This window comes from Plutella xylostella, chromosome 3 (assembly GCF_932276165.1).
Source record: "Plutella xylostella chromosome 3, ilPluXylo3.1, whole genome shotgun sequence".
Lineage (NCBI taxonomy): Eukaryota > Metazoa > Arthropoda > Insecta > Lepidoptera > Plutellidae > Plutella > Plutella xylostella.
In genome coordinates, this window is record NC_063983.1 from 7,613,042 (window position 1) to 7,631,202 (window position 18,161).

The 18,161-nt window shown below is 37.0% G+C and overlaps 3 protein-coding genes across 3 annotated transcripts; 2 read left to right on the top strand and 1 right to left on the bottom strand.

Annotated features, from left to right (window-relative positions):
• The first annotated feature begins 1,141 nt into the window (after positions 1-1,141).
• On the top strand, positions 1,142-6,802 carry LOC105388115 (troponin C). Its single transcript, XM_011558966.3, has 5 exons — positions 1,142-1,297; positions 2,815-2,983; positions 4,883-4,985; positions 5,340-5,488; positions 6,394-6,802. The coding sequence occupies exons 1-5, from the start codon at positions 1,295-1,297 to the stop codon at positions 6,420-6,422; spliced, it is 453 nt and encodes a 150-aa protein (XP_011557268.1). The 5' UTR covers positions 1,142-1,294; the 3' UTR covers positions 6,423-6,802.
• A 937-nt stretch (positions 6,803-7,739) lies between these two features.
• On the top strand, positions 7,740-11,263 carry LOC105388113 (arylphorin subunit alpha). Its single transcript, XM_048625893.1, has 4 exons — positions 7,740-7,981; positions 8,850-9,772; positions 10,033-10,178; positions 10,322-11,263. Exons 1-4 carry the CDS (start codon positions 7,891-7,893, stop codon positions 11,172-11,174), a joined length of 2,013 nt encoding a protein of 670 aa, XP_048481850.1. The 5' UTR covers positions 7,740-7,890; the 3' UTR covers positions 11,175-11,263.
• A 1-nt stretch (position 11,264) lies between these two features.
• Positions 11,265-14,452, bottom strand: LOC105388114 (arylphorin subunit beta-like). Its single transcript, NM_001305497.1, is given in 5 exon segments — positions 11,265-12,298; positions 12,487-12,644; positions 12,731-13,564; positions 13,804-13,937; positions 14,362-14,452. Coding segments are annotated over 5 exon segments (2,097 nt in total). The 5' UTR covers positions 14,447-14,452; the 3' UTR covers positions 11,265-11,412.
• Between the last annotated feature and the right edge of the window lie 3,709 nt (positions 14,453-18,161).

The window sequence follows — 18,161 nt, forward strand, 5'->3', positions numbered from 1 at the left end:
TTTCCTGAAACTGAAGTATATTCTTATTAGTACAGGGGGGTTAGAATAGCTGTATATGTAGTATTGGCTTAATGCGTACGCGCATTATTACATAGTTCCATTTGATTTGAATTAGATGATAATTGTAGCCATTTAGGGTCTTCTAATATACCTATTATTTTTGCATCTTAATGATATATCTACGAGTGGCTCCTGATACTGAAGACTAATAGGACAACCTGCATGCGAGAAAGTAGGCAATGTTATGCGTGACCCACTTAATTACTGCTTTATTATTTACCTATAATCTTATATAATGAACAGAACTATCCACTAGGTATCCTATATCTCTCATATTATAAATAAGAAAGCAGGATTAAATTAAGTAAGTACCTAGTAAGCAGGTTCATTCACCGACAACACTACGTTATTCACTGCCATTTCTTTCTTAAAATCCTTGAAAACATTTCCAGCCAAGTATTGTACTAACGAGTGTAAATGTTTAGTTTTTGGAATGTGAAGCGTCACACTTCAAAGGAATTTCCCGTTTTGGATCAAGAAGCATAAAATTCGACATTCACAGTTTCTGGATAAAATCAAACTCAATCGGGAATGCAAGGATTAGTCAAAAGCTCTAAATGGTTGCTATGGTATAAGTGGAAATAGTCATGTAGAAAATGCGAATAAGTAGTAAGTATTATAATAAAAGTTTTCGGTCTTTATTAAGATCCCCAGTATTAGACAGGAGTATGACACGTGATTGCGGTTGTGGCATATAGTAGAAATTAATGTTTCTATTGTAAGTATATCAATGATGTGAACGTTAAAAGTTTTTCGTGACAAATAATGAAGTCGCCGTCAACGTGTGATCAAACAATGGGGAGGAACAAGACAATTAGTCGCCATCGCAAATATACGGTGACATCAGAACGCCAGTATTAATTCCAATCTGTCACGTTGTATTAAGATTAATGAAATTACCTACAACCATTCTTCAAATTTTTGTTTTAATTAAAAATCTAAATTCGCAACGCCAATTCTCGATCTATTCAAATACGATAAACAACTCTCGAAATGTTTTCCTATTTCACGGCTGCGGTTTTAATACCTGCCGTTTGCTGTTCGTCTAATAAATACGTCATGAAGTTTCACACGCTGGAAAGAGAAGGAAGACGTTAGAATTTTTCACTTATTTTTGTATTTCCCGAGGGTAAAGCTCTATAAATAGGGGTGGTGTGCTTACGTTTATTTCAGTGTAACGACACTCGCACTCTGATTCAGTTCTTGTTACCTGCTGACAGCCCTACATAGCGCCATGGTGAGCATCTCTGATAACGTGACTAGTGAAATGTGGAATTGCATTCAATTATTACAGTGCATTGAAGTGATAGTGATTTAAAGTGTGCAACAAAATTTAAATGGACGGTGTTGGTAAAAAAGTGATACTATTGGAAAGTGAAATTTTGAACTCTATGAGACTAGGATATCATACATATTGATTAATATTATAGTTGTGGGTACAAAAACGGATGGTGACTTATTTGGTGCAAAGTTTCTAATAAGTGCATACATAAATTAAATATGCTCACCACTGTCATCCCCGAAGGGGTAGGCAGAGGTTTTTCACTCTGTATGGTCGCGATAGGTCGCCAGCCGAATCGCCATTTTTATGAGTGTTTTCTGTAAAGTATTTCCAATTTAAATGGAGTTGAAAGCAGTAAGAAGTAACAACCGAGCAATTAATCATATTTATGTATAGTACTAAAATGTATAGGATTACAATCTCTACTTTTGGTTTGATTTATGAGGAATGAGATATCTTGAAAACATAAGAAAACATCAAAGATCTGAAACAATGTTACGATCGTAAATGCCAAATCTTTCACACCTTGCTTATTTTGCTATATTTTATGATGTAGAGCAATTGAAATCACTTTCTGTACAATAAAAATATAATTACAAAAAATACATATAAGTCCCACTTACCAAATCACTCATTTTTTATAATATTTTAAATTAAAGAACCTAATATTTACATATTTAGTACAAAATATATTATTGATGCGATGTTAAATGTGCTTCAATATTGCAGAAGACATAGTTTTTGTTTAAATAATTTGGAGCTTTCCTCAATGGAACTTTTTCATTGCTCGCGAATGTATACATCTTTATTATTTCATTCTTAATCACTACAGTCAATAGATAACAAACATAATAATTAAAATATTGGATGAAGTAACATCCAATCCAATGTTTTAATTACCACATTGCAATGATAATTTAGACAAGACTTTGAATACTACATCAAAATAATACACTCACAAGCGACAAAGAGTTCCAGTGTCATAATAATATGCAACGGCAAAGGCAATGTAACTTTTTCATTGTGAGCGAGTGTAGAATATTATCATTATACAGGGTGTTGCAAAATTGGTATACTAAGCCGAAACCTACATGTGCAGCATGTTATATCTAAGCCCGAAACTGAAATCAGAATTTGGAAATTCGCGAAAAAAAAAAAAAAATCCATAGTAAAAGTCACGTGACTAACAAAGTTTCTATGGAAAATGGAAAAAATTTTTCGCGAATTTCCAAATTCTGATTTCAGTTTCGGGCTTAGATATAACATGCTGCACATGTAGGTTTCGGCTTAGTATACCCTTTTTGCAACACCCTGTATAAAAAGTTGTCTGAATCTAGAGCTTTAGGCAATAGGCCGTCTTTTTGTACTATTTTATTTATTTATAAGTTATCATTTTGCGATATTCTCTGTCATGGTGCAAAACAAACAGTAATCCATCATCTATTCTAAACAAAACATCCATAAAATTCTAGGAAGACGACGACCAGAAGATGGCGATGCTGCGCAAAGCTTTCCAGATGTTCGACACCACCAAGTCGGGCTTCATCGAGGTGCTGAAGATCTCCACCATCCTCAACACCATGGGACAGCTGTTCGATGACTCTGAGCTGCATGCGCTGATTGAGGAAAACGACCCCGAAGGTAAACATACTCTATAATAGAATATAATATAATAGAATACTACTTTACTGTCTTAAAAACAATTTACACAATAACAACACTCTACCTTGTTATAAAACGTAGACTAATCCAACATGCTCTTTTAGATGAAAACAAGGGATTAGTTGTTGACTTTTGACTCATCTGTCAAAATGTAATATGGAATCGTTAATTTTAAATTAGACTTGCATGAATTACAACGTCAATAATTTTATATGGAGATGACATTTAATTGATGACATTACAATGTAAACGGGGTGTCAATGATTATAGACTATAGTGAAACTAGGCACTACGCTGAGTTGCACAAAGGGACTTTAAGCTAAGGTCGACCTTAAATGTATAGCTACCTTGCTTTGACAGTATACGCACAGAAAGAGACAGAGATAGATTTGATGCCGACATTAGCTTAATGTTCCTTTCTGCAACTCAATGTAAAGATAGTACCTACTGGTTTAGACTCGTTTTTATAGTCCTTAGCTTTCATACAAATATACAGTCTAAAGCCAGGTGTAAACCAGAATTGTATTTAGTCTTCGTTTTATAATAAGTAGGAATGAATATTATGTACAGTATTGTGTTTTGGTCGGAATTTGATAGAGAACTTGATGTTTCTGATAAGATAATGAATGAATGGTACTGTAGCAATGTCAAGTTCTTCTCAATTCTATGTTCAAAATGTTAATTTATCCGGTCATCCATATTCCAACTAGTGGACATGACACATTTTAAGATGCAGAGGATCTCTCTGGCTGTACAGCGAGGCAACGCTGCCAGCGCCTTAGGGACCTTTGCGTCGGATGCGTTCCGGAGCGAAAACACATAGTTTTTTTTGTTTATAGTTAGGCTAGGTACCTATAGTCATAAGTTTTTCTTAAGTTTAGAATAAGTTATTTAGATTGTATTGTGTACATAGATATTTACAGTTTTAAAATGTTAAAATTAAAATATATCTTCAGAATTGCTACGTTTAAAGAGGTGTTCAAGCACCCACAACAACCAGATACTAGATGAAGACACCTTTCATACAACATGTCATCCAAAATTGGAATGGTAAACTTTTTATTTACAATTCATTATTCAATATACATAAAGAGCTGTTGTGCTACGCATTTGGAAAGTTTAAGATACTACTTTTCTATGACTACTTTATTTATCATCAATTTAATTAGAACTTAATAATAACAGTCCAAACAACTAGGAGATATCATAAATTTTAATAGTTTCCTATTTAAATTAGTTGAGTTTTTATTACTTTTTAACAGCGTATAGTAAATCCGAAGCATTCTGAATTATTTCAAGAATTCATGGACATCAGCTAGCGGATGTGTCGAAATTACAGCAGTTCCCAATTTCAAACAGACCAGTATAACTGTAATTTATTATGCTCAACATAATATTCCGTGCGCATTTTCACCTTCAAAAAGAATTCGAGACAGAAAACATCGTTGGCATTTTTGAGGTGACACATCTCCATCAAAATGGTGTTAACGATAAATTTTATCAGAGTTCAGAAATCTGAGAGTGATCATTAATTTTAAACGAGGCATGCACGTGGGGCGACGTTGCTCGAGATATTCTAGAATATTTTTACTCGCGCTCACCTAATGATGCTATTTCTGTGACGAAAGTGTCTCTCCTCAATTCCAGTTTCTTTGAAAGATCGCTGACAGATGTTGCCTTGGTTTACATCGTGGCGAGGATAAAATATGATTTACATATTCTCTTGTTTGCCGCTGTATTTTTACTATCTTTAAAATGTTAGTTTGAAATTCCTATTTTAAAATGGTTCAATAACGAATTATCGTAACATACCCACTTAGGTAATAATATGATAAGAAATAATAATAATAATAACAACAAAAAATATGTTTTTTATAGGATCTGGTAAAATCAACTTCGATGGATTCTGCAACATCGCGTCGCACTTCTTAGAAGAAGAAGACGCTGAAGCCATGCAACAAGAACTGAAGGAAGCTTTCAGGTAAAATATTCTCAAATATAAGATAGGTATCCATATAATTATGATTTTATGAAAGAAAAACTACTTTGTGTTCCATAGCTGAAATCATCAGAACCTTTTTTCAGAATGTTCTGAGATATCGGATTGTAATAAGGTGTACGGCTTACCTGTGTAAGCTACAGTACCACTGTGCACATGCTAAAAATCCAGAATCTAATATTCATCATCACAACCCATTACGTTCCCATTACTGGGGGACCGGGTCTCCTCCCAATGATGGATGGGTTTACAGCCTTATAGTCCACCACGCGGGCCATAAGTATAATACAACTTCCAATTTTATCTAATAATAAGCCTTGTAACATCATCTTCCAGACTGTACGACCGCGAAGGCAACGGCTACATCACCACGTCCACCCTGAAGGAGATCCTGGCAGCCCTCGATGACAAGCTCAGCAGCTCGGACCTGGACGGCATCATCGCCGAGATCGACACCGACGGCTCCGGGACCGTCGACTTCGATGGTATGCTCTACTGTGTTACATTTAGGGCTCATTGTTCAATAATACCCTTAATTGGGTGAAATGATTATTGATCCCACATCGTTTTGAACTTTATTCTATTGAGTTAGGACGAAAAGCAATGAAAAAATAGTCATGCACTTTTAAGAGAGAATAATTCGTAAGGGAATAATTCGCAACGGGCGAATAATTGATAGCAACACTGGAAAATGATCCCTTCTTGTATAGAATAAATTATTATCGCTGTCCAATAAAAGATCTTAATAATACTTTTTTTTCTAAAGTCAACGTTAATTAGACAACAATGAAGTTTTTGGAAACAACATATTTTGTTACTTTTGTCCACATTGCTCTTTTTTCAGTACAGAGCTTAAAGATTATTATTTGTTACTACAGCGCGTGAAACATTTAAAGATTCCTCATATTTATCAAAGACATCACAATAATAATCATATTTATTGCAACTTCGTGTTTTCATTTCCTTATGACGATGACGGCGCCAACGACCACGGCGGCGGCTCGTAAAAACTATAATTTTAAACACAGTTTTCCGGTTGAAATTTTAGTTAATGAGACGTGTTTAGTTCGTTCAGCAAGCAGTGAACCTAGCGTTTAAACACTACCCCCCTATCGTGAACTTTTTTTGACAACGATTTTCGGCTTTGAATTTACTCTAATTACTTCGTAAATGTTTCTTGTTTTTGACTTCCCGATAACCTGACTGAATAGTTTTGAAGATTCCCCGCAAACACAATGTGTGATATACCTAATAAATTCAGATATTATTATCAAGCCTTGAATGCGCTGCTAATATAATTAATATTGGCAATACCTAGGTACCCTAGGAAATAGTGTAGGTACATTAGGACATGTCGTATATGTTAAATGTGTTTTTTTTTCTGTTACAGAATTCATGGAAATGATGACCGGCGACTAAATCATTTATCAAGTTCTTTATCATTGGTTATTTATAATGTGACAGTCTCTGTACGATGATATCTATGTATATTATTTATTAAACTTATATATACTTATGAATTAAGTTTGAGACTTCGTAATAAGTACAAAATGCTATGCCTAGCATAATTGTTATTGTTAAATTAATATTTTAGACACCAATATTGGAAATACCTCTTCTCTATCTTATAGATAGGCATCTTCTATAAACTTCTTTGAGTGAGTGTAAAGTTTTTGTAAACAAGGATATTTTAGTGAAGCATTATTTCCAAAATAATTTGAAATTAAGTTGTTCCTTTGAAACATCTGTTGTAAATTATTTTTAATAAAATGATACTAATATACTGATATCTTTATCATAAATGTTTTTTTTTATAATTATATTTTACATTACTCGATTTCTCTGAACATTATAATAATTGTACAGGGTGTTACAAAAACATATGTATACAACAACAAAAGATATTCAGAATGACCCCCTGAGTCACCCCCTTTCGTCTTAGTATACCCTTTTTGCAACACCCTGTATAATCGAGATGGTTACATAGGTGATAATACTTATACCAGTACATAGTGTTAACAACGGATTTATCTCGAGTGGTGTTTTTAAACTTAACTGTGAAATTACCTTTTGACGAAAATAAAACAACAAGTCTGACAATTGGAAAATTGACCAATTGCATTTTGCTTCCTGAGATGCGGTACTATCGCTTACGAAAGTAGTATAGTAGAATATAAATTACCTGTGATAATACCGACCTAAAATATGATTAATGTTATTTCAAACAGAGTAAGAATTAAATATTTAAAAAACATTGGCTAATTTTAAGAACAAATTAGGTCTCATCCCCAACAGGACTTGCTTTTATAGATACATTCAATAACTGCAAATATAATATTATCAACTGATTATGTTGATGTTGTTGTTTTATTCGTAGGAACTAAAAAAAAATAAGTATTTAAAAACGATTCTATATTACCAATATATTAAAAAAAAATAGGTTGGTTGAAAGTGATCTCCTAATATGTATTTAAATACAAGACGATCTGTAAAATTTATAAAGTACTTAGCTAGTTTCGGCGTTTTAACCTGCTACATTTTGTATACGTACGTTACGTTATAATATATTATATCAGTTAAATAGTAATAGTAATCAAATCACCTGCTACATAATAAGGTTGTTATTTACTTAGGCATTGCTTAAAAAAACTAAAAACAAAACGTAAAAAAATATATAATACTTTACCTACGTAAGGTCCTTTAGCGATGACTGTACTTAGAAAATTATCCCTATTAAAGTGACCCCAGGATCTCAATTGATTCACGAGAAACAGTGTTACGTTGTGATGCTCCCGCTACATATAAGGAATATTCTCTATTTCACCTGCTAGTGTCCCGTACATAGTGACAATAATAACATTAAATAGCGGTAAAGAAATGTGCTAACATGTTGTTTTTAAAGTTTTTGTTTATCTTTGTATTTGGGAATATTTTGGCGAAGCCAACGGATGAACTTCAGGATGTCATTGGTGAAGCTGGTAAATATACATAATTATATATTTTTTGTTTGCTTTGTTTATTGGTACGGTGGAGTCATCACGACCCATTACGTCCCCACTGCTGGGGCACGGGTCTCCTTCCAATTAAGGAAGGGTTTTAGGCCTAGTCCACCACGCTGGCCAAGTGCTGGTTGGTGGACCCCAGAGTTGGACCCGAGAGTTGTCGGGTAAGTGGGCAACCAGACTGTTAGATGTTTTCAAGCCACCCGAAGGCCTCGGACTAGGCTTAACGACTACTGCCGAAGCAGCAAGGGTGGAGTGCACCAAAAAAAATCACGGGTGACGTACCTGTTCCTTATATTTACAAATAATGTTTGGTGACTAACATAACACTCTGGCGAAAAGTGGGTGCAGCAATGCACCTCTGCCTACCCCGCAAAGGAGTACATTAGTACAAGGCGTGAGTGCGTGTGTGTGTGTGTGTAATGTTTAGTGCACCCTGGACAGTCAGCGACTGACACTAATCAGACTAGCCAATCCTTTCACTATGAATATTATACGATGACAAACCCTAGTCTAATTCTGGTGTTTGTCACCGATACGAAAAGGAGAATATCTTTAAGCTCCTATTGGCCAATGACCAATCCACAGTAATTATGGTCCCAAAGATGAAACCACAACATGGTCAAGATGAGAAACTGTCCTGATGAAACATCACCCTATGGAATGACCTTATTTTTTCGACTTCCCGTATGTAGTTTGTGAGAAAGAAAAAAAACTTTTTCTGATAGTATGTGTATACTTTCCGTAAACAAGAAACATAAAATCAAACAGCAGGCTTGGTACCTACGCTTGTAATCAGAGTATCAAAAGAATTATAGTAATGCAATATTGTTTAATATTACAGAAATGGCAATAATGAACGAAGCTTCTCCAAAGTTGATGTACATAGTACCCGGTGTTTCATCGTCAAAAAAATCTATCAAAAGTGTTGATATATTTGATTTGATAGATAGAGAAAATGTGGGCTATCGAGAGTTCATTGAGTATGTGGATAAAGGATATTTCAATAAAGGTCTGGTATTTAACATTTATGATGACACCATAAGAAATGCAACCCTTTCGCTATTTCGTTTACTACAAAATGTGGATGAGAAGACTGCTTATAAAATTTATGTGTGGGGCAAAGAAAATATAAACGATGATATAATGGAATATGCCACCCGACTTTCCTCACTATACGGAACGCACGACCAAAAAGAAATCTCACCCCCATTCATATCAAAGCCAAACTACTTTGTGAATAGTGAAGCAATAATAAAAGCTGCAAAATTGAAAATTAGAAATGGATTTCTTTACCCAAATGAAGCAAGAATGAATGGTTACTATAGAACAGACAACACAATAACCATAAATGCTAATTATTCAGGGTGGAACACATTTGAAAATCCATGTGAGAAAGAGCTTAATTATTTCCGAGAAGACATAGGCCTAAACAGTTACTATTACGGTCTTCATTTGCTGCATCCGTTCTATATGAGCAACGCTGAGCTAGATGAAATAAACCCTCGTCATGCTGAACATTACTATTTCGCACATCAACAACTTATGGCTAGGTATTTGCTTGAAAAGGAACATCTGAAAAACGTGAAGAATGATATTGCAGACAAAATATGTGAGAATATGTATAATCCTTATCTTATGTACGACAATGGCCTACAATTTCCGACTAGATCAGCGAGTAAGTTTGAATGGAGCGATAAACGCGCGTACCTCACTTCCATAGATATTGCCATGAAAGAATGCTTTTCCCGAGGTTTCATAATAATGGTACGTACACAACATTTTGTTTTAATTATCATCCTTATCAGCATCTAAATAGTGTTGACAAGGAGCGCCACAAAATTCAGTATTCCATATTGTAAGGAAATATTATTATTATTTTAGATTTAGCCCATTTATTGTTCTACTGAAATAATTTACTTACATCTAAGTATATTATTACCACTAAGATGATAATAATATTATAAAAAGCATCATGTGTACCGCACGATATGACATCAATTAATGTTGTATGTTTTATTTTCCAGGACAACGGTACAAAAATAAACATGACAGATGAGAACCACACCGATCTTTTAGCTAAGATAATAAGAGCTAATTTAGATGGCGTCAAGGCGGCTAAAATCGTACGCAATTTGTATGGGTACGGCGGACAAGTGATATCAGAAGACTCGTAAGTAGAAGTTTCATAAAAGCTAGACTGACCGACTAATCAATGTACTAGTGCCTATTCTCTAATACCTTTTTGCTTGAGAATATTCGTTTTGTTTTGTATATATAAATACTTAATACATACGTATGCTATTTATGTTTCAGGCATAACCCATCACCATCAGCGCTGCATCACCCGCAAACTTCACTTCGAGACCCTGTGTACTGGAACCTCATCAAGAAACTCCTGAGTTACTTCTTAGACTTCAAAAGTGCTATGGAACCTTTCGATCTACTTTCTTACGAAAGTGACGATATTATTATCACAGATGCAGAAATACCCAACATCGAAACCTATTTCAAAAACTATGAATTCAGTATTGATAGAGCGTTGGTAGAAGACTCTTACAATATGAAGTCACCATATGAATTGCTATTTACTGTTAATCAAAGAAGGCTTTCATTTAAAGATTTCAGCTTTTATTTTAATGTGAATTCACTGCGAGAACAAGCTGTTGTTGCCCGACTTTTCCTAGGACCTCAGTGTGACGAAGATTGTTGGGATGACTTTGATAAGTTCTATCAACTTGATGCTTTTAATTATACTCTAAAAGAGGGATCAAATATTATATCTTGGTCACCTGATTCGTCTACCCGTTTATCAGATGACTATTCTGTTAATTTTGAAAATGATATTGAAACAGATGATAAGTACAGCATGTTTAAATTTCCTAAGACTCTTGTGATACCTCGAGGCTTGGAACAGGGTTTGAATCTCACTTTGTTTATCATAGTTACTCCAGTGACTGAATATACAGACAGTGAAATTGGGCCGGAATACAAATTATATCGAAGTATTTCCTATGAATTGGATAATAAGCCTCTAGGGTTTCCGTTCCACCGTGAAGCCAGTGGCTTCAATCCTGAAGCTTGCAATTATAAATTTTATAATGTAACCATCTATCACCAAAATATGAATGACGGACGAAGTCAGTATTTCTCTTCTAACATTCAATAAAATAAGTCAATGTACCTAATATTTTTATATTAGTAGTGAGTAGGGTTAAAGTTACTAAGATATTAAGAAAATAAAATAGTTGTTATTATGATTAATATAAGTATTATTTTTATTTTACAATTGATACATTAAGATGGAAAATCATACATACACACATTACTATATAATAAATAGGTAGGTAATCTATATATTCACAAGCGTGAATGTTTCGGCATCACATAGCTCTTTCTCTCTCCTCTTAGTGCTTGGCAACAACGTTCTTGAGGTGGTCGAGTTTGGGGACCATGTACTGGTGCACGTTCTCCTCTCCCTCGTGCTTGATGAACACATCCTGGAAGTACATGTTGGGCTGGTAGAAGTACAGCTCGTCGACGGGGCGGTCCAGCGGGTAGCCGAAGGGCTTGTTGTCGAGGATGTAGTTCTTGTAGTCACCAGCGTCCTGGGCAGGCACGTAGGGGTAGACCATCACGAAGAACTGGAAGGGGAAGCCAGAGTGGGTACCCTTGGGCAGCATCAGCCTGTTGGGCAGCAGGAAGTAGTACTCGGACATGTCAGTGGGGACCTTTCCGTTGTCCAGGTAGCGGTACAGCTCGTTGGTGGAGACGGAGTCCTCCTTGAAGTAGAAGAAGTCCTCAGAGTTGCGGACGATGTCGTTCTTGCCCTGGTTCAGCTTGGTCTTGAAGAAGTCCAGCTGGAAGAAGTTCATCCAGTTGTCTTCAAGGGTGATGGGGTAGCCGTTGCTGTCGTATTTGGGAGCCATGAAGATCTTGACCATAGCGTCAGCGGCGATGTCAGACTTGACCTCAATCTTGACGTCGAAAGCCTTGTGGTTGAGGCGGGCCTGGCGGACCAGGTAAGAGTAAGGCACGTTGGTGAGCTCCTCTTTGCTGTAGAAAGCGGCGTTGGAGACGTTGAAGGAGAAGTAGTCGAAGTAGGTGACGAGGTCGTCGACCTTAACGTCGTTGATCTTGACGCCGGTGAATTCGAGGGTCTCCCTGGTGTAGGGCTCGAGGTACTGCTTGTACTGCAGGAAGTAGTACAGGATGCGCTTGTACAGCTGGAAGAACACGGGGTCGCGGAGAGCGGTCTGGTAGTGCTTCAGGACGATGGGGGCGGTGGAGTATCTGAAAAAAGAATTGTGTAAGTTTGGATCCTGTTTACTACAGAAAGGGATAATGAAAACAAAATAATTATCGTTTTAAGAATAATAGTATGAGAACTCGGGTCACTAGTTTGGCATTTGAAATGGGAAGTATTAAAAACTGTTAGGTATAAAAAAACACCAAAAAACATATTCAGAAGAGATACATACTTGCCAGAGGTCTTGGGGGCAGCGCCAAGAAGGACCTGGGCGAGAATCTCGTAGTACTGCTCGAAGTTCCTGGGGGTGGTGAGGTCAGCGTTGGATTGCCAGAAGTTTCCGACGAAGTTGACGGACTTGTAGTCGCTGAAGTCGACTTCCTTGTTGTACTGTAAAGTAAAAATATATTTTAGAATACTATTTGATAGAGTTAGCCTAATATTTATACAAAAAAGATGATGTAAACAATACTTACGGCCTTGAATTTGCCAGCTTCCAGGTATTGCAGGAACTGCTTCTCGTAGGATTCCAAGTATTCGAGGTCGCGCATGTTGTCTTCGTTCTGGATCTGGTAGTAGTTGTTCCTGGACACGAATGGCTGCAGGTTGTGGTTGACCATGTGGGGCACATAGCCGGTCTTGATGGGCCACCTCCAGGACAGCTCGGGGATCTCACCAAGTCCGTTGGTCAGACGCTCGAAGTAGTAACGGGCCAACAGCTGCTGGTAGAAGTTGAAGTAGATCTCTCCCCTGCGTTCCTTCAGGACTCCGAATTCCTCACCGTTCATCCAGAAAGGCATGCTGGTGTGGAAGTAGTAGTAGTAAGTGTTAAGGCCGATGTCTTCGGTGAAGTAAGACAGCTTCTGTTCCTGGTTTACGTTGTTGAACCAGCCGGAGTAGTTGGCGCCGATGTTGAAAACGTTGTTCTCCTCAACAATGCTGAAGTAAGGGGCGACCCACTTGGGGATGAAGAAGCGCTGCATCTTGATGCCCTGGACCTTGGCGATGACATCGGAGTTGACGAAGTAGTAGGGGTAGACTTCGTAGGGAGCGGGGAGGACGATTCCGGTGGTGTCGTCACGGTGCTGGACGGCGATGCTGAAGGAGTAGACGAAGAGTCCCTCGTTGAGGTAGACGCGGGCCCAAGCGGCGGTCTTGTAGAAGGTCTCGAAGTCCTTGGCGTAGTAGAACAGGTGGTAGAGGGCGATGGCCTCGTCCCTGCACTCCTCGTTGTAGACGGAGAAGATGGCATCATGGGGGAGCATACCATGCCTGTAGTAGGTCAGGAACTCCTCGACGGCCTTCTTGTTCTGAAAGCAAAAGTATTTACAAATTTAATATCTTTAAAACATTACAATACCATCATGATCACGAAAATTTGTATATTATTTATGTAGGTAATACGCGTATTCAGAAAGTAGAGGATACACCATGTAGAGGTAAAATTTAGATAATAGAACAATAGCCAAAATAACACTAAGTTTTCAGTGAACTTACGGAAGGAAGGGAAGTAATAGATAAAATAACACAAAGTCTTAATACAACTTACGGTGTAGTGCTCGAAGTTGTGCTCGATGTCGTATTCCTTGCCGATCTTGTAGTACTCGGCGTCCACGTTCACCTGCGTGATGTGCTGCAGCAGGGACAGCACCTTCCTCTGCTTGGCGATGAACTCATTGTCAACTGCGAAGAGGAAACGGGAGACAGTTAGATTTTGAAATATAGAAAGCGGGTGCTCGGGAATGGGAGTTATGAGTAATTTATGTAGTCTAGGAAGTGTTTTCTGCAATGTAGGTACAGTAGGTCAATGAGGGGTGCCTTTGTTAATGTTTACAAATATTTAGAAAATATCAGTGAGATTAAAAGATATAAGAAGAAGAGAAGTGGTAATTTGACAAAATCCACAATTTAAAGATTCTGATGATTTTTGATAATGATTGTATGGCTAAGTAGCCTGATGGCAGGGTGCAAGGCTGGATGGAGATGGTCGGTAACTTCTGGATTACCAAAGAAGAACTGCCCTAGAGCTATGTTCTTGATGATCAGCCCTGGTTGGCTTATGGTGAGATGACCAGCTCTCGCTGGATGATGATGAAGTAATGCTTACCAGTCTTGGCTTCGAATTCAGGCTTGGGGATGGTCCCCGCCGCAGCCACGGCTACCAGACAAGCAACGAATAGGACAGTCTGCATTGTGCCAGGACAACAGGTCAACTGTACTGATTCAGCCACAACACACAGTATTTATACTCAATTTCAGCATTTATCGCAGCGAGATTACAAACAACTATATAGGTGGCAGGCCTATAGCAACCATTTCGCTGTTGTATTTTTCTCTCTGATATTTTTTTACGAGAGCGCTATCTGGCGTGAACTCGGGGGTCAGCGGTGAGCGGTGGAGTGGAGATAAACTTTCAACTGAATGTTGGACGGTGCATATTTTTTTCACTCACCTTGTTGTTCCAGAGGGGTGCGGAAAAGATGGTTAACGGTGGTGGTTATTAACAAATAAAAACTTTGGGATTTCAGTTCAATAACTGTGTACTGTTTTTTCGTACGAAAATCTACAATAAACATATTTGAAAAAACTCGAGATGCATTAATTCATATGCTTGAGCTGGTACTTTAACTGAAAATATAGAGTAACGTCGTACTCTTATGTTGTTTCTATGAAGTAAACTGGCATCTTTTCGGCACCCAGCCAGCATGTGGTTTTATGTTTTAGCCTAAATTCTACGATTTTTTATTCATTTTAGGTAAATGAAAAAGTTCACTGCCTGTATGATAATAATATTATGAGTATCATATTTATGATTATTATAATATATGATGATGTGTTAAAGGTAAGTTTTAGTTCCCTTGCGTAGCTATATGTGTTCTGAAGATCTGACTTTTTTTTATTGAGCTGTTCATCTCATCTTCACATTAAAAGACTAGGCTGCCTATTATCCATAGCTCCTAGTTTATAAATAGGTATATTTTTGTACGTCAATCAAAATTTAAATACTGTTCAATAAAGTTATATAAAAATCTATATACATTGATGTTGATTCTGAAGGCGGAAATTCTAATTTTTATGCTGTCAAAATCTTAAATTTGTATAAAATTCGACTCTATGACTGTTCCCTGAAATCTCATTTTATACTAGCATTTTTTTTTGTTTGACAGCGTTAAAATTAGAATTTCTGCCTTCAGAATCGACATCAATAACGTACTACTGTACCTACTTGTTTTATCTATGGTTATATTCTATTCTAATGCGTGTCCGTGACCAACACTAGTCGAGCTAGTATGCAGGGTGCCAAAGTGATTCTCCCTCAAAAATTTTGCATTATATTTTCTATAGGTCAAGCGTGTCATTTACACCCTATCACACCATGGTGAAAGGATTGGTCAATCAGATTATCAGGGTCGCGGAAAATATTATAAAGAATAGATGACTAGAAGACAGCCGGAACTTTACAGATTTTCGGGACCATGCGAGTAGCACAAGGGTTTCAGGGTTGCAAAATTAAATGTAAACTACTCTCTGCGAACCTAACAACATACTATAAAAATCGTAGATGAGCTGTAATTTGGTGATATGTTATTGGAACTTTTTCATTGTTCTCGAGAGTCTCGAGTGAAGTTTTAGGCTACAAAGTAACACGAAACTGCTAAATGTTACGTGTTTGACCACAAACTGCTAAATGTTACGTGTTTACCAAAGACTTCGGAAAGCTGAAAAAATACTTATACTGTGTTTTTCATTTGTATTATATTTATAGTACTTAAGTACCTTTGTTTAATGTGCACAATAACTTACAAAAAAAAAAAAAAAAAAACACGCACTCACGCCTTGTGCTAAAATACTCCCTTACGGGGTAGGCAGAGGTGCATTGCTGCACCCACTTTTCGCCAGAGTGTTATGTTAGTCCCAATGTAATAGGGGGCGGGCCTATTGCCATTTTACGGGCACATCCAAGACCCGAGAACAAATATCTGTGTTTAAACAAATATCTGCCCCAGCCGGGAATCAATTACACTTACGGGATTATCTATAAATATTAAGTTTGAGTATTTGTAGAAATATGCTATAACTAATTGCATTTCGGAATTACATCCTCTAGTTACACTGGAAAACCTGTAGGTAGCACATTGGGTGATACACTTGCAGTCTATTCAATAAGACATATTTTCATACATTATGATATTGTCTTAATTGATCGTAATACATCATATTAGTTATGTAGGAAGAATAAGAAATCTTTAACATAATATCCTTTTGGGTAGGTAGGTACCTACCCTGTTAGATCATTTGCTTCCGTAGTCTATATTTTTATTAAGATATCCAAACAACTGGCAACAGCAGATTATACCGGCAGATTAGCAAACAAAAAAATGTTATGTAAGTTTAAATAAATTATCTGGCGAGCATTTGCCACCTGAACCTTCCATATAATTCCAGATAAAATTCTGAAGCCAAAACACGTTACCTAATTAATGTTTAAAGTTATGTCAACGGTAGGTTATCTGGATTATCAGTTGCATTTTAAGCTTTCCGTGAAAAAAAGATAGAGGCGCCAATTAAAAACAAATATTTCGTTTATGAAAACAGATAACTCGATTACGTTGGTATGTAATTGGTGGTACTAACCTAACTCAATCAATACCTGAAAATACCATAATATATGATATCAATATATTTTGTTAATTGCATTTCAAACTGCTAGATCGTATGACTCTTCATGCCCATGTCAACCATGAGTTGACCAAAAGAGTGGAATATGGAATAGAGAGTTCCAGTTGTATACTTATCTGAGTTTGTGTCACTGGCCAGTTAGCTCCAGGATGGAAATGTCGCAGGCATCTGGTTGAATCTCTCTTGTGTCAGCTGTTAGCTGTTAGACGCCATATTTGTTTTATTTACCACCTGACTGATTTTAAGTCCGCTAACTAGTTGGACGTTTTGTGACGCTTGTACAATCAACATTCGGCCTAGTCATACAATTGAGTAGCGCCATCCAATGAACGCGCTAGTGATTCAACCAAAAAGGAGATTCAACCAGATGCCTGCGACAGATAAACAGATCACAATTCAGTTTCATAATAATATGATGAGAAGTGAATCGAGAGTATTCTTTGCATAAGTTTTTTTTTCATCGTTGTTCCATAAACAATCAACACCATGTAGATGAAATTAGCATATAAGATGCAGTCCTACGACACCCCAGCGATCTGAGGGTCTCTACTATCGTCCGCCACTTCCGCCTATCTTCGGCTGTGCTTTTGGCCTCGGTCCAGCTAAGTCCAAACAAGTAAAAAGGACCTATATTTGTATTAATTTAAATAATTTTAGTAAGTATTTTTTTCAATTTCACCCGAGAGAAACGTTATCTTTGCCATATCTCGACACCGAAGATTATTTCCGTATCACCAGAATAGGTTGTGTTGGCCCCGATGCCTGAGACCAATCAGCAAATTTTGAAGCTACTTTTACACTCACGTGCAAAGAAACAATTCCATTTTCAAAATGCGGACACCAATTGACCCCAATTATTTTAAACATTTAATTAGAAATTTGAACAAACAATTTACGTTTTTAGTAATTTGGGACTTTTCTTACTGGAACCTTTTCATTGCCCGTGAGTGTAGTTACGGACCCCATATATAAAAAATCATAGATCAACGGGGTGCATGAAGAGATGCCTCCCTGTTACTATAATTATAATCTATAAGTACATGTCTGACTAGCTAGTTCATTTCCTACGGTGGGAAATTCTACACCGTACAAAGTTATCGGAATGATGAGTTGTGAAATTTCAGAGGAACCAATAGCGGTTGTGATATTTAGGTTAGTTTTCTTATGAAGAACACGAGAACAAGCCTACCTTCTAAGTCCGCTAGACCGACGAACTTATCGTGTATA

Excerpts from the sequence above, each read along its gene's own strand:
- LOC105388115 (XM_011558966.3), top strand. Across the intron at positions 4,986-5,339 it reads GAACTGAAGGAAGCTTTCAG|ACTGTACGACCGCGAAGGCA; the intron begins GTAAAATATTCT and ends ATCATCTTCCAG. Across the intron at positions 5,489-6,393 it reads CGGGACCGTCGACTTCGATG|AATTCATGGAAATGATGACC; the intron begins GTATGCTCTACT and ends TTTCTGTTACAG.
- LOC105388113 (XM_048625893.1), top strand. The coding sequence starts at position 7,891 with ATGTTGTTTTTAAAGTTTTTGTTTATCTTTGTATTTGGGAATATTTTG. Across the intron at positions 9,773-10,032 it reads CCCGAGGTTTCATAATAATG|GACAACGGTACAAAAATAAA; the intron begins GTACGTACACAA and ends TTTATTTTCCAG. Across the intron at positions 10,179-10,321 it reads CAAGTGATATCAGAAGACTC|GCATAACCCATCACCATCAG; the intron begins GTAAGTAGAAGT and ends TTTATGTTTCAG.